The following is a 16348-nucleotide window of genomic DNA, read 5'->3' as shown; positions in this document are numbered from 1 at the left end:
TAGTGTACGTGTCTGTGACTTAATGTGTGTCTGCATGTGTTTTTTTTTTTTTTTTTTTTTTTTTGTTTTTTGCTTTTATTGGAGACAGGGTCTCACTGTATTGCCCAGGGAGGAGGGCAGTGGGTGATCACAGCTCATTACAGCACCTCACTCGTGGGCTCAAGCCATCTTCCTGCTTTGGCTTCCCAAGTAGCTGGCACTACAAGTGCACACTACCATGCCCAATTAATTAAAAAAAAAAAATTTAGTAGAGTAGAGGCTAGTCTCCAACTCCAAGGGTCAAGCTATCCTCCCGCCTCAGTTTCCTAAAGTGCTGGTACTACAGGCATGCGCCACCACTAATTTGAAACAATTATTTTTAGAGTAGGAGTCTTGCTATGTTGCCCAGGTTGCTCTGGAACTCCTGGCCTCAAATGATCCTCCTGCTTTGGCCGCCCAAAGTGCTGGGATTACAGGTGTGGACCACCACGCCTGCCGTGTGTGTCTTTGTGTGTGTGATGCCTATAAATGGCTTTGTGTTTGATCTGTAAATGTCTGTCTACATGTGTGTGTCTGAGTGTATCCAGCCAGCCCACCTCCTCAAACCCCATTTTCCCAAATCCCAGCCCTCAGGCTCCCCAGTGTCTCCCCAGGCCCTGCCCTGCCTTCGCAGGCCCCCCGATTCCAGCATCATCTTTTCCCAAAGCCTCGCCCACATTCCCCTTAGGTGTCCCGCTATTTCCCCAGGTTCTTCCTCATACCCAGAAGCTCCATCCCTTCCCTAGCTATGCCTCCTCAGACCCCACCCATCTCGTTAGGCCCCGCCTTCTTCCGCAGTCCACATCCATTTTCCCATTTCCTGGTGTCGTATGTCCAAACCCAGACCCCACCCATCGCTCTGGACCCGCCCCTTCTTCACAGCCACAGACAGCGTCTCACCTCCACAGGCCTCTCCCCACATCTCCCTGGGCCCTCTTCTTCAGGACACAGTCCACCAGCTACCAATTAAGGCCCCACATTGCTCTCTCCAGGCCCCTGTCCCATCTCTCCTCACCTCGTCCACCCTTCCTCCTTGGGACCCTCTTCTCACCTGTCCAGACGCCCCTCTGGGCCTCGCCTCTTCATTTCACAGTCACAACCCCATCAGGCCCCGCACACATTGTGGACACAGCTCACCCGGGCCCCGCCCCTCCCGAGGCCCAGCCCACTTTGGAGCACGATTCACTCAGGCCCCTCCCCTCCTGAGGGCCCAGCTGCTCAGTGAAGCCCCGCCCACTTTGTGGGTAGAGCCCCGCAAGCCCCGCCCCTCCGCAAGGACCAGCCCGCGATGTGAGCACGGCTCACCCAGGCCCCGCCCCTGAGCCCCATCAGGCCCCGCCCATCCCGAAGCCCCACCCCTCTCCGGGCCACCGCGGGAGTGCTCACATGGTCTCGTCGTCGCCAAACTCCAGCTCTCCGCACGCGTCCTCATAGTGCACGCCGCCGCCGCGCGCCGTGCCGTCCACCGTGCGGTAGGGGAGGCGCACGGTGCCGCGCGCGCCCGAGCTGCGCACGACGCGCACGTCCACGGTGCCCATGCACTCGCTCACGTGCAGCAGGCGGTCCTGGAAGGAGAAGATGCCTGCGTGGTCGTCGTCCAGGATGGTGACGGTGGCCAGCAGCGGCGCCACCAGCCGCCCCTTGGGCCGCCCGCCGCCGTCCGGCTCGAACATGCCCTGCGCATCGCCCACGCGCAGGTTCAGCAGCCGCACGAAGAAATGCTCGTCCTCCTCGAAGATGTCGTCGTCGATGATGCCGATGCGCAGCTCCTTCTGTGTCTCGCCTGGTTTGAACACCAGCGTGCCCTCGCTGCGGCGGGGTGGGGAGCGGGAAGAGCGGGGTGAGGGTCGGTCATCGGCTGTGTGTTGTACGGGACGGGGGGGAGGGGTCTGGACGTGCTTCCCAGAAGAGGGGCAGGTGCCATAGGAGAACTCCCAAGTATGAGGGTCGACAGGCAATACAAAGAAGTAATACTGAGGGTGAATCAGGGTGGGCGTCCTGGAGGAAGGGCTGCAGAGCGGGAACAAGACAGAGTGGGCCCCTCCCCGCGTGGAATTCGTGAGGAGCACAACAGGTAAGGATAAGGTTGAGATCAGGGCAGGCTTCCTGGAGGAGGCATTAGCGAGTGGGCATACTCCAGGCAGAAGGAACAGCACATGCAAAGTCCAATAGTTAAGAGGGAGCCTGGGGTGTTCTACATCCCTGCTTCTCAAACCTTAATGTGCATATGAATCCCCTGCTGCATCTTGTGAAAATGCAGATTCTGGTTCAGAAGCTCCCGGGTTTCTAGAATCGCATTTCTAATGAGCTCCAGGGGGATGTCCTGGTCACATTTTGAGTGGCAGGGGTATAGGACCCAGAAAGGACTCTGTCATTCCTCTGATAAAAGCCCTTCCCAGATGCCCCCAAGAGAAAGTCCATACACCTTAACTTGGTATCATTCATTCATTCAGCAAACACTCCTAAGGGTAGCCGTTCTGTGCTTTGTGCTGAGTGGTGCTGGGGACACAACAGTAACCAGGCCCTGTCCTCACAGGGTTCACAGCCCCATGGGAGAGCCATATCACCATGACAATTGCACATTTAATTTAATTACGGTTCATTCATTCAACAGATACTGACGGCTTGTGTGCCAGGCATTGTTTTAAGTGTTGGGGGAATGGCAGCAGTAAGAAGTTTTCAGATTCTGTTTTAGTGCAGAAGAATGAACAATAAACAAACATAGGATGTTCAGGTGGCGATGGTGCTATCAAGAGAAACAGTCAGGAGGGTAGGGAGTGAGGAGAGGGAGCTGTTGGCATGGTCAAGAAAGCTTTTTGGAGGAGGTAACATTTGAGCAGAGACCTGAAGGAGGGGAGGGAGTGAGCCATGGGGAGGATGCCTGGAAAAGAGTTTTTTGTTTGGTTTTGTTTTGTTTTTTGAGACAGAGTCTTGCTCTGTCATCCAGGCTGGAGTGCAGTGTCTCCATCTCGGCTCACTGCAACCTCCCCTCCTGGGTTCAAGGGATTCTCCCACCTCAGCCTCCCGAGTAGCTGGGACTACAGGTGCCCGCCACCATGCTGGCTAATTTTGTGTATTTTTTGTAGAGCAGAGTTTCATCATGTTGGCCAGACTGGTCTCAAACTCCTGACCTCAAGAGATCCACCTGTTTTGGCCTCCCAAAGTGGTAGGATTACAGGCGTGAACCACCGTGCCTGGCCAAAAAGAGTATTTTTGGTAAAGGAAACAGGCAATGCGAATGCCCTGACCTGGAGCTGGACAGCCGGACAGGATCTGACCTAGGGACAGGTCACCTGTTCAAGGAACTGTAGGGAGACCAGCATGACAACAGCAGAGGGAGCCAGGGCGAGAGGGTGGGAGATGACATCACAGTGGGAACAGGGGCAGATCTCCTAGGGCCTGGGTGGGCTACAGTGAAGACTTCTGCATTTACCCTGAGTGAGGGAGGAGCCCTGTGAAGCTTCAAGCAAAGGAGGGACATTGCAAGCAGAGGAGGGACGTGAACTGACTTGGTGTTAAAAGAGTAACAGTTGTGTAAATCTCTGAAGCACTCATAAGATACTCTGTAATGGGGAGAGCCAGGGAGGGAACAAGGCAGTGACATTAGATTAGTCAGAGTGAAATTCTGAGGGGTCATGGAGTAGGTGGGCTCTTCCTGGCAGGGTTGCAGACATCAGCATGACTTTGGGATGTTAAGGAATCTTGAAAATCTATCCTTTCCCCCGATCCCTTGTACTGTGCATGTAAGGGGCTCAGCACCATCTCTGAACCCTGCTATGTGATCCATATTCATTCACTATCACTTTCATATTAAAGGAGTTCTGGGGCCAGGCGCGGTGGCTCACACCAACACTTTGGGAGGCTGAGGTGAATGGATGACTTGAGGTCAGGAGTTCGAGTCTAGCCAGGCCAACATGGTGAAAACTTGTTTCTACTAAAAATACAAAAATTAGCGGGTGTGGCGGTGCATGCCTGTAGTCCCAGCTACTCTGGAAGCTGAGGCATGAGAATTGTTTGAACTGGGGAGGCGGAGGTTGCAGTGAGCCGAGATCGTGTCACTGCACTCCAGCCTGGGCGACAGAGCGAGACTCCGTCTCAAAAAGGTGGGTGTGGGGAGGGGGTCGGGCTCCAGTTCTCCAGCTCTGTGGGAGGAAGAGAGGGACCCCAAGGTTCTGGCAAGAGGTAGGGGACATAGAACCTGGCGAAAAGACCTGCAGTGGAGGGACGAGAGAGTCCCTTAGCTAGGGATTCGCTGTCCATGGTGATGGAGCACCCAGGAGGGTGGGCTGACCTGCTTCAAGCCCAGCTTGGCCGCCATACCAGCTGTGTGATCTTGGGCAGTCAGGATTCTGTAGTCCTCTAAGCCTCAGTTTCCTTATCTGTGGAATGGGCTAATAATAGTGTTTACCTCCTGGCACTGTCGTGAGGACTGAATTGATACAGGGAAAGCATGCGGAGGCACAGCGAAAACAATGATGGCTAGTGATATCCACATATTAATATTAGAATCTTAGAGTCGTAAAGTCTTGGGATATGAGACATTTACATGTAAGGGATAAAGGGATCAGTAGAATGTGGAAATGTGGAGATTGTAGCACCACCTTTTTTTTTTTTTTGAGATGGCATCTTACCCTGTCACCCAGGCTGGAGTGCAGTGGCACGATCTCGGCTGACTGCAACCTCCGCTTCCTGGGTTTAGGTGATTCTCCTGCCTCAGCCTTCCAAGTAGCTGGGGTTACAGGTGTGTGCCACCACGCCCAGCTAATTTTTTGGATCTTTAGTAGAGATGAGGTTTCACCATGTTGGCCAGGCTGGTCTCAAACTCCTGACCTCGTGATCTGCCTGCCTTGGCCTCCCAAAGTGCTGGGATTACAGGCGTGAGACACGACGCCCAGCCCTTTTTTTTTTGTTTTTGTTTGAGACAGGATCTTGTTCTGTCATCTAGGCTGGAATGCAGTTGCAGTCCCAACTCACTGCAGCCTGGAGCTCCTGGGCTCAAGCAGTCTTCCCGCTTCAGCCTCTCGAGCAGCTGGGACTACAGGCTCGTGCCACCACACCTGGCTACTTTTTATACTTTTGGTAGACAGGGGGTTTTGCCATGTTGCCCAGGCTAGTCTTGAACTCCTGGGCTCAAGCAATCCGCCGGCCTTGGGCTCCCAAAGTGTTGTGATTGCAGGCATGATCCACCGCATACATCCTGTAGCATCATTTTTGCCAAACAATTAATCCAAAGATTTAGCACCATCTTTACCAAACAATTAAACTGGGCATCACAGTAATGGACGAGTGGACATCATGTTCCTCCTGATACAATGCACCCAGGGGGACAGAGCATCTCTTCCATGAGATTCCTGCCAAAAGTGCGGGACTCTAATCACCAGGAAGCATTAGACAAACCCAGATTGACCATCATTCTAGTAACTGGACTATCATCTTCAAAAGCATCAGGTCGCAAAAGTCGTGAGAAGGCTGAGAAACTGATCCAGACTGAAGGAGACTAAAGAGATTTGACAGGGAAATGCAACGTGTGGTTCTGGATCAAATGGGAAGAGAGGGCAGGAGTGAAAATACAGCTATCAAGGATATTACAGGGATGACTGGGAAAATGGAAACACAGGCTGTGCATCACTTAATTGACACTGAGTTAACAGTATCAATTCAGCGTTAGATTTCTTGAGGGAGAACATAGTATTGTGATTAGGTAGGAGAATGCCATTATTCTCAAAAGATGCATGCTCAAGTATGTAGGCATGAAGGTCATGGTATTTGCAACTCGTGGTCACAGAGTGTCACAATTATTGTTGTTGTTATTCTTTTATTATTATTTTGAGACAGAGTCTGGCTCTGTCGTCCAGGCTGGAGTGCAGTGGCCCAATCTTGGCTCACTGCAACCTCTGCCTCCTGGGCTCAAGTGATTCCGCTACTTCTGCCTCCTGAGTAGCAGGGACTACAGGCACACGTTACCATGCCCAGCTAGTTTTTATTTTTTATTGTTTTGTGAGAGAGTCTTGGTCTGTCTCCCAGGCTGGAGTGCAGTGGTGTGATCTTGGCTCACTGCAACCTCCAACTCCTGGGTTCCAGCAATTCTCCTGCCACAGCCTCCCAAGTAGCTGGGATTACAGGTGTGTGCCACCAAGCATGGCTAATTTTTGCATTTTTAGTAGAGACAGGGTTTTGCCATGTTGGGCAGGCTGGTCTCAAACTCCTGACCTTAGGTGATCCACCTGCCTCGGCCTCCCAAAGTACTGGGATTACAGGCATGAGCCACTGTGCCTGTCCCACAATTATTAATATTATTAAATATTAAAGAGAGAGATTAAAAGCCAACAGGATAAAATGTGAACAACTGGTGACTGTGGATGAAGGTGATATGACAGTTCATCAAACTGTTCTTGTAGCCCTACTGTAGGTGTGAAGTTTTTCAAAATAAAATGTAGGATGTGGTGGCTGTAGTCCCAGCTACTTGGGAGGCTGAGGCAGGAGGATCACTTGAGCCCAGGATTTTGAGTCCAGCCAGGGCAGCATAGCAAGACCCTGTGTCTAAGAAAAAAAGAATTTGGCTTAGCTGGGCATGGTGGTACACACCTGTAATCCCAGCGACTCAGGAGGCTGAGGCAGGAGAATTGCCTGAACCCGGGAGGTGAAGGTTGCAGTGAGCCGAGATTGAGCCATTGCACTCCAGCCTAGGCAACAGAGCAAGACTCTGTCTTAAAAAAAAAAGGGGGGGGGGTTTGGGAGAAAAATAACATGGGGACTTCAGAAGCCAGGCATCAGAATCATAGAAGACTAGATTCACAGAACTTGTGTTCCAGCACTGGACACAGAATCTGAGAAGACAAACATCTTAAAGCCATCAAGTCAGAGACTGGATGGGGTTTGAATTAGAATACCAAAATGTTGGCCAGGCGTGGTGGCTCACGCCTGTAATCCCAGCACTATGGGAGGTCGTGGTGGATGGATCACCTGAGGTCAGGAGTTTAAGACCAGCCTGGCCAACATGGTGAAACCCAATCTCTACTAAAAATACAAAAATTAGCCAGGTGAGGTGGTGCACACCTGTAATCCCAGTTACTTAAGACGCTGAGGCATGAGAATCGCTTGAACCTGGGAGGCAGAGGTTGCAGTGAGCCGAGATTGTTCTAAGAGACAGAATGAGACTCAGTCTTAAAAAAAATAAAGAATATCAAAATGTTAGAATTCTAGAATCTTAGAACTTCAGACCGTTAGTGTGTCAGCATCATAGGGGATTAAATCTCAGAATCTTGGAACAGCTGTGTTGTTTTGGGGTTCTCAGAGATCATGTTTAGTTTGGAGAAACTAAGGCTCACAGGGCCACCCTAGCCCATGTGAAGCTGTGGGAAACTCTAGAAAAAGGCTTTCCTTCTTCAAGACACTTATTTCCATAAGTCAGGAAACTGTTATAATAGAAATGCAAATCTACACTGTCTACTATGAAGACAGCTTCCTTAGATATGGTGCTTTTATGCAGTGCACAACTTCAACAACTGTACATGGCAGACCTGCCTGCTCAGACTGAGGCAGGAATTTGCCCAAGGAACAGTGTCCAGGGCTAAGCTTGGACTGGAACCCAAGTCTCCTTCCTCCCAGTCTTTGGCCTAAGGTGCCTTAATAAGCAATGCCAGGCCTTGAATGTCTACCAGGATAGGGTAGGAAGATGTTGACTCTTCCTAGCCCTTTGGTTCTACCGCTGAACAGCATTTCCTCCTTCACTTCAAACATCTTGGTCCTGGCCAGGTGCAGTAGCTCACACCTGTAATCCCAGCATTTTGGGAGGCTAAGGCGGGTGGACTGCTTGAGCCCAGGAGTTCAAGACCAGCCTGGACAACATGGTGAAACCTTGTCTCTACAAAACATACCAAAACAACAACAGCAAAAACAACAACAACAACAAAACAATTAACCAGGCTTGGTGGCATGTGCCTGTAGTCCCAGCTATATTGGAGGCTGAGGTGGGAGGACTGCTTGAGCCCAGGAGGCGGAGATTGCAGTGAGCCATGATTGCGCCACTGTGCTCCAGCCTGAGTGACAGAATGAGACTCTGTCTCAGACAAAACAAAACAAAACAAAACAAAACAAAACAAAAACACACCAGCCTGGGCAACAAGGCAAAAACCTTACAAAAAATATAAAAATCAGATGGGCGCTGTGGTGCGCACCTGTAGTCCCAGCTACCTGGGAGGCTGAGATGGGAGGATCACTTGAGCCCAGGAGGTTGAGGCTGCAGCGAGCTGTGATCGTGTCACTGCACTCCAGTCTGAGTGACAGAGCAAGACCCTGTCTCAAAAAACAATGAAAAATAAGAACCATCTTGATCCTGAGGTCATTTGTAAGTGAAAAAGTGGGCTGTTATGCCAGCAGGTGACACCTGTACTCACTTCCTTCTGCAAAGCCCGAGGGCCCTAGATGGGGGCAATGCGGACCAGGGGTAGGTAGGAGTGGAAAGGGGAAAAGATAATTGAAAGCAGGCCCCAATATGGTGAATGTAGTTCCCTCAACTGAGGGCATCTGGATGATGTGGTGCACTGGGGGAGGATGGACCGAGTGGCCAAAGGGATCCCATGCTACAGGGTGATGGAACAAAGACCTGTGAACAGTTGCATTTTGTTTTGTTTTGTTTTGTTTGAGACAGTGTCTCACTCTCTCACTCAGGCTGGAGCACAGTACACTGTGCACCTGTAGTCCCAGCTACTTTGGAGGCTGAGGTGGGAGGATCACTTTAGCCCAGAAGGTGGAGGCTGCGGTGAGCCAGAAAGGCTGGGGTGGGCAGGGTAGGAAAGGTGGATGGAGATGGGCAGACAAAAGGATCCTGGACTGACTGAGGTGGAGGGAAAGACCTGCAAATGTCCGAGCACTGGAAAGAGAAGTGATGAGGGCAGAGAGGGAAGACTGGCTACAAAAGGCAGCCAGGCACACAGTGGTGGAACTCAAGATCTATGAAACAGAGAACTGCCAGGTGCAGTGGCTCACGCCTGTAGTCCCAGCACTTTGGGAGGCCGAGGTGGGTAGATCACCTGAGGTTAGGAGTTCAAGACCAGCCTGACCAACATGGTGAAACCCCATCTCTACTAAAAGTACAAAAAATTAGCTGGGTGTGGTGGTGGGTGCCTGTAATCCCAACTACTTGGGAGGCTGAGGCAGGAGAATCATTTGAACCCGGAAGGTGGAGGTTTCAGTGAACTGAGATCGCACCACTCTACTCAAGTCTGGGCAACAAGAGTGAAACTCTGAGAAAAAGAAGAAAGGAAGAGAGGAGAGAGAGTAGAGGAGATAGAGGAGAGAGAGGAGAGAAAGGGGAGAGGGGAGAGGGGAGAGGAGAGAAGAGAGAGGAGAGGAGAGAAGATGAGCGAACTGAGTCCCAGGAAGAGAGGGTTAAAGGGATGAGGGATTGACTGCTGCTTGATGGCAGAACTAAAGATCTGGGAACAGTTCAGCCTCAGCTGTACCCCAGGGAGAAGATTAAAGGGGGATGTGCCAGACTACTGAGCAGATAGAACCTCGGAAGAGCTCAGCCACTGGCCTTCTTTCTCCCTGTCTCCTGATTTATTTTTCTTCACAGCTCCTACCACTACCTGGCATTTTTATGTAATCTGTGTTTACTTCCTAATTGCCTGTCTTTCCCAGGAGAATGTGAGCTCCATTTTGGCAGGGACTTCATGAGTTTTGTTCACTGCTAGTCACCAGTGCCAGATCTGTTTATCTGTTTCTTGCACATTGTAGACACATGATAAATGTCATTATGGGAAAGGGGAGACTTGTGCATGAATTAACAACACATACTGTTCAAAGCCTGATGTAAGCTGGTGAAAATCATTGAAAAGAACATACTGTAAAGCTATAAGTCTTAAAATAGTGTGGCATGGACAGAACTACAAATGGATGAATTTTGTGGGCCACGTGACACCAGAGATCTTATCTATCTTGGTTATTGTTCTAGGTTGATCCCCTAAATAAAGGCATCTGGCACACAGTACGTGCTCAGGAGGAACTGTTGAATGACAGAATATCACAGATTTGCAAGGAGAGGGGCAAGGAGAGGGACTGGGGCTGTGAGATATGGTAGAGGGTGATAGGTGAGTTGCTTTATGTTGGAACCAAAGACCTTTAGCCATCGTCTGTCTCCTCCACTCCTATTTTATTTTTCTCCATCACACTTATTGCCACTTCAAGTGTTTATATGTTTAGTAGTTTGTATCCTCATTGCAATTTGAGGGCAAGGACCTTAGCTGTCTTCTTCCCCATGGTATACCTATTGGCATATAGTGCGTGCTCAATAAGCATTTTTACTTTAGTAATGGTGGGAGAAGGCTTATTGTACCAGGTAGCAATACACATAACGGAGCTACAGTAATTAAAAGTGTGGCATCAGCACAAAACCACGGAAAGATAAAGAATGCAGGAGGAGTGGTGTGAAGACTGAGAGTTTGTCTCATTCATCATGTGCACTGAGTGCCTGTGGCCAGCGCCTGACACATGGTAGGTGCCCAGTAAACATTAATGTTCTTATGCACATGAGGAGACAGCTGTTTTACCAGACATCAAAACATAGAACATGGCCAGACGATGGCTCACGCTTGTAATCCCAGCACTCTGGAAGGCCAAGGCAGGTGGATCACTTGAGGCAAGGAGTTGGAGACCAGCCTGGCCAACGTGGTGAAACCCCATCTCCACTAAAAGTACAGAAATAAGCCGGGTGTGGTGGCACACACCTATAATCCCAGCAACTCAAGAGGCTGAGGCACGAGAATCGCTGGAACCTGGGAGGCAGAGGTTGCATTGAATGGAGATTGTCCCACTCACTCCAGCCTGGGCAACATAGTGAGACTCTATCTCAAACAAACAAAAAACCAGAGGTAGATAATGAAGGTGGGAGGGGTAGCCTTCGGATAGCCATGCTCTCTGCCTGGTCCATTGGTGTGTGCCCCACGTCTGGAACAGCGCCTGGCACAAAGCAGGCTCTCAGGAATCAATGAAAGAACGAATGAATCCTGCAGGAGGCCAGTCGGGAGGCGATGCGCCTGGAGGCCGCTGGACGGTGGGACCCACGGCCTACGCCAGTCCCCTGCACACCCCCCACCCCGGGGGACCCACCTGTACTCGTAGTCGGAGCCCGCCTTGGCCGAGCCGTCCTCAGTGCGGTAGTCCACGTAGAAGGTGCTGTTGCCCTCGCCGCCCTGGCACGTGACGGACAGCAGCACGGAGCCGCAGTTCTCCAGGCAGTGGTAGAGGCTGGGCTCGAAGAAGATGCGGCTGGCGCCGTCGTCCTCGTCCTCGCCCGCGCCCTCGGCCGGCGACGCCCTGCGTGAGGCGTCCGCCGCGTGTCTGCGCAGCACGTTCCCAGCGCCGGTCATGAGCCGAGTGGCCTGGATGCGGTAGAAGGCGCGGCTCTTCTGCTGGTGCAGCAGCGCGTAGTAGTTGGCGATGCCCACCAGTTGCTCCAGGTCCTTGTCCGGGTGCTTCTGCTTGAGGTCCTTGAGGATCTGGATGACCTCGCGGCGGCTGGCATCCAGCTCGCGCGCCTCGGCAGGGCCCGGGCCCAGGCCGCCCAGCTCGCCTGGGGCCTCGGCGCCCACGAACGTGCCGTCCAGCTCGATGCTCTTCGGGGGGTCGCCCTCTGCGCCTATGATGATGCCGCTGCGCGGGTCGGTGCGGTAGCGCTTGTACACATACTTGTAGAAGAGGAGCCGCTTGTCGGCCATCCAGGCGAATACCACGCACACCGGGAAGAAGACCAGGGTCAGCAGCGCCTCCCACACCTGCGGACGGCGGGCGTCAGGGCGAGGCCGGGCGGGCCGCCTCCTCCCACCCCGCCTCTGCCGCTCCCCATCTCTCTCCCCAACCCCCAAGCCCACCGTCTCTCCCTATCCCTTTCTCTGCTGTTTTGTTTTGTTTTGTTTTGTTTTGTTTTGTTTTTGAGACAGAGTCTTGTTCTGTAGCCCAGGCTGGAGTGCAGTGGCGCGGCCTCGGCGCACTAAACATTGAACCTTGGCCTCCCGGGTCTCGGTTCAAGCAATTCTCCCGCCTCAGCCTCCTGAGTAGCTGGGATTACAGGCACGAGCCACCATGCCTAGCTAATTTTTGTATTTTTTTTTTTAGTAGAGACGGGGTTTCACCATGTTGACCAGGCTGGTCTTGAACTCCTGACCTCGTGATCCTCCCCCCTCGATCTCCCAAAGTGCTGGGATTATAGGTGTGAGCCTTGTCTCTGTTTTTATTCATCTCTGCCTTTCCCCATCTTTCTCCTCCCCCCTCTCCGTCTCTCCCCACCTCTTTCTGTCTCTGTTCATCTCTGCCTTGCCCCATGTCTCTATCCTGAGTTCTGTTTCTCCCATTTCTCTCTCTTCCTCTTCTTCTCCCGTCTCTCTCCATCTCAATTTCTGTTCATCTCTGCCTCTCCCTGTCTCTCTCTCCTCCCCTCTCCCCATCTCTCCCCACCCCTTCTGTGTCTGTTTGTCTCTCCCTTTCCCCATCTCTCTCTCCCCCCGCCATTTCTCTGTCTCCTGCTCCTTCCCCCATCTCGCTCTGTCTCCTTCTATCTCTGGCCCTCCCTTTTGGTCTCTGACTGTTCATCTCTGCCTCTCCCCATCTTTCTCCCCGGAGTTCTCCGTTTCCCCCCATTTCTCTCTTTCCCTCTCCTTCCCCCATCTCTCTCCATCTCGTTCTATCTCTGTTCATCTCTGCCTCTCCCCACCTCTCTCCTCCTCCTCATTTCTCTCTCCTTTCCCGCCCCTCTCTTAGTTTCTCTCAACCTCCCTCTTGTCTCTGTTCATCTCTATCTCTCCCCATCTCTCTCTCCCCACCATTTCTCTCTCTCCCTCTCCTTCCCCCCATCTCTCTCCATCTGTTTCTCTCTCTGGCCCTCCCTTTTGGTCTCTGTTTGGCTCTTGCCTCTCCCCATGTCTGGACATGTCTCCGTGCCCTTTTATATCTTTTGGTAGATCTCCATCTCTCTCCCTGGTGAGTTTCTTTCTCTTTCTCTCTTAATATCTGTTGTTTCTCCAGAGCTACTTTTTTCCCTCTCCCTGTCCCCATTTCTCTGTCTCTCCTTTCCCCTGTCCTTATCTTAGTTTCTATTTCCCTTGTCTCTGTTCACCTCTCTCTCTCTCCCCATCTCTCTCTCCTCCCATCTCTCTCTCCTCATCTCTCTCCGTTCTCCTACCCCTTTCCATCTCGTTCCACCTCTGTCCCTCCCTCTGTGTCTCTNCTCGTTCTATCTCTGTTCATCTCTGCCTCTCCCCACCTCTCTCCTCCTCCTCATTTCTCTCTCCTTTCCCGCCCCTCTCTTAGTTTCTCTCAACCTCCCTCTTGTCTCTGTTCATCTCTATCTCTCCCCATCTCTCTCTCCCCACCATTTCTCTCTCTCCCTCTCCTTCCCCCCATCTCTCTCCATCTGTTTCTCTCTCTGGCCCTCCCTTTTGGTCTCTGTTTGGCTCTTGCCTCTCCCCATGTCTGGACATGTCTCCGTGCCCTTTTATATCTTTTGGTAGATCTCCATCTCTCTCCCTGGTGAGTTTCTTTCTCTTTCTCTCTTAATATCTGTTGTTTCTCCAGAGCTACTTTTTTCCCTCTCCCTGTCCCCATTTCTCTGTCTCTCCTTTCCCCTGTCCTTATCTTAGTTTCTATTTCCCTTGTCTCTGTTCACCTCTCTCTCTCTCCCCATCTCTCTCTCCTCCCATCTCTCTCTCCTCATCTCTCTCCGTTCTCCTACCCCTTTCCATCTCGTTCCACCTCTGTCCCTCCCTCTGTGTCTCTGTCTCTGCTCATCCTCTCCCCATCTCTCCCCACCCCCTTTTCTCTCTCTCTCCTTGCTCCCGTTCCTCTCCATCTCTGTCTCTGTGTTCCTCACTTATTCTCTATTTCCCTCTTATCTCTGTTCACCTCTGCCTCTCCCCATCTCTCTCCCTCGCCTTCCTCCCATCTCTTTTTAACTTGAGTCCTCCCTTTTTGTCTCTGGCCTCTCCCCATCCCCCCACATTTATATCTCTCTCTCCATCTCGTTCTCCCTCTCTCTGTTCCTGTTCGTCTCTGCCTCTCTCCATCGCTCTGTGTGTGTGCCGCTGTCTCTTTCCCTCCTTGCCTCTGTCTCAATGGTTTTCTTAGCCTTTCCTCCTCCTCTGTCTCTCTCCCTGGCTCCCTCTCTTTTCTTGTCGCCTCGGTCTCCTTGTCTCCATGTCCTTCTTTTATATCTATTGGTAGATACCTATTTCCATCCCTGGTGAGTTTCTTTCTCTTTCTCAATATCTGTGTTTCTCCAGAGCTACTTTTCTCTCTCTCTCCCTCCCTATCTCACTCCCCATCTCTGTGTGCATGTGCGCGTGTGTATGTGCATGTGCGCGTGTGTATGTGCATGTGTGCGTGTGCATGCATGTGTGTGTGCATGTGTATGTGCATGTGCGCGTGTGTATGTGCATGTGTGCATGTGCATGTGTATGTGCATGTGTGCGTGTGCATGCGTGTGTGCATGTGTGTGCATGTGAGTGCATGTGTGTGTGTCCATCTGTGTGTGTGTGTGCGCACATGTGTGCGTGTGTCTATGTGTTCTCTTTCTCTCCTGGTCTCCTCATTCATCCATCTATCCACCTTTTAGATGCTGAGAACCATGCCCGGCTGCCTCGGTTCCAGGAACCCAGACATCATCTACTACCAAGCAACAGACAATCCCCACCCTGTGGTCCCAGCTGCTGTCAAGAGACAGAGCCTGTGTCTCTTCTGGCCTCTCACTCCCTCCATCGTTTTTCTGCCTGCCCCATTTCTCCTCCATCACCTGGGGGTGCCTCCACTTCTCCAAACCTCACCCATCATCCAGGGCCTGCTCTCTGTTCACCCAAACGCCCTCAATTCCCCACCTACGACCCCCGCCAGTGCCTCCTTAGCATCTTCCTGGCCCTCATGGACAGGCTCTGCCTCTAATAGTGACACACATCTGGCTCTTCTGCCCATAAAACCAGTTCCAATGCACAGGCAGGGCAGCTCTGAGTTTGGAGCCTGGCTTTACCACAGGGATGACTATCTCGTCTCTTGGTCTATAAAATGGGGACATTTCCAAGACTGAATGAGCACATGTATTCCTAGTACACAGCATTCTCAGTTTCTGACACATGGAAAAGACTCAAGATATGAAATTAACATTGCCTGGCCAAGAATGGTGGCTCTCGCCTGTAATCCCAGCACTTTAGAAGGCCAGAGTGGGTGGATCACCTGAGGCCAGGAGTTCGAGAACAGCCTGGCCAACATGGTGAAACCCCATCTCTACCAAAAATACAAAATTAGCCAGGCGTGGTGGTGTGCATCTGTAATCCCAGGTACTTGGGTGGCTGAGGTGGGAGAACTGCTTGAGCCCAGGAGGGGGAGGTTGCAGTGAGCCGAGATCATGTCTCTGCATTCCAGTCAGGGTGACAGAGTAAGCCTCTATCTTCAAAAAAAAAGAAGAAGAAAAAGAAAGAAAAGAACATCGCCATCATTATTATTTAGTACTATTATCTCGGGCTCACAGAGGCCCAAGACTCAGTCTGCTGGTGGTCCGGCACAGGCCTGGCACATGGAAAGCATCCACCAAGACTCCAGGGTTCGCCTTGAAGATATACACGGAAAGATTCAAATGTTACCTTTTCCATCAAAGATGAAGAAGAAAAGATTAAAGAGTATTTACGGGCCAGGCACGGTGGCTCACGCCTGTAATCCCAGCACTTTGGGAGGTGAAGATGGGCGGATCACAAGGGCCAACATGGTGAAACCCCATCTTTACTAAAAATACAAAAATTAGCTGGGTGCACGCCTGTAATCCCAGCTACTCGGGAGGCTGAGGCAGGATAATTGCTTGAACCTGAAAGGCGGAGGTTGCAGTGAGCTGAGATCACACCATTGCACTCCAGCCTGGCAACAGAGCGAGACTCCGTTTAAAAAAAAAAAAAAAAAAAAAAAAAAGAGTATTTACGACGAGAAGGCCCCCGAAGGCCAGGCACAGTGGTTCATGCCTATAATCCCTGCACTTTGGGAGGCCGAGGTGGGAGGATCACTTGAGCTCAGGAGTTCGAGACCAGCCTGGCCAACATGGTGAAACCCCACCTCTACTAAAAATTTCGAGACCAGCCTGGCCAACATGGTGAAACCCCATCTCTACCAAAAATACAAAAATCAGCCAAGTGTGGTGGTGTGCACCTGTAATCCCAGCTATTAGGAAGGCTGAGGCAGGAGAATCGCTTGAATCTGGGAGGTGGAGGTTGCAATAAGCCGAGATTGCACCCCTGAACTCCAGCCTGGGGGACAGAGTAAGACTCTATCTCAAAAAAAAAAAAAAAAAAAAAAAAAAAAA

At 51.5% G+C, this 16348-nt stretch overlaps 1 protein-coding gene across 1 annotated transcript in view; it reads right to left on the bottom strand.

Annotated features, from left to right (window-relative positions):
* The window catches only part of SLC8A2 (solute carrier family 8 member A2), a 44336-nt gene that overhangs the window by 16760 nt on the left and 11228 nt on the right, over positions 1 to 16348 (bottom strand). The window contains 2 exon segments of the mRNA XM_017889271.1: positions 1405 to 1827; positions 11128 to 11792. Of these exon segments, the coding sequence (XP_017744760.1) occupies positions 1405 to 1827; positions 11128 to 11792 (1088 nt within the window).

The sequence above is a fragment of the Rhinopithecus bieti genome, unplaced genomic scaffold, assembly GCF_001698545.2.
Source record: "Rhinopithecus bieti isolate Rb0 unplaced genomic scaffold, ASM169854v2 scaffold_574, whole genome shotgun sequence".
NCBI classification, from domain to species: domain Eukaryota; kingdom Metazoa; phylum Chordata; class Mammalia; order Primates; family Cercopithecidae; genus Rhinopithecus; species Rhinopithecus bieti.
The sequence above is the reverse complement of the archived record's forward strand: the minus strand, read 5'-3'. Positions and strand labels throughout refer to the sequence as shown.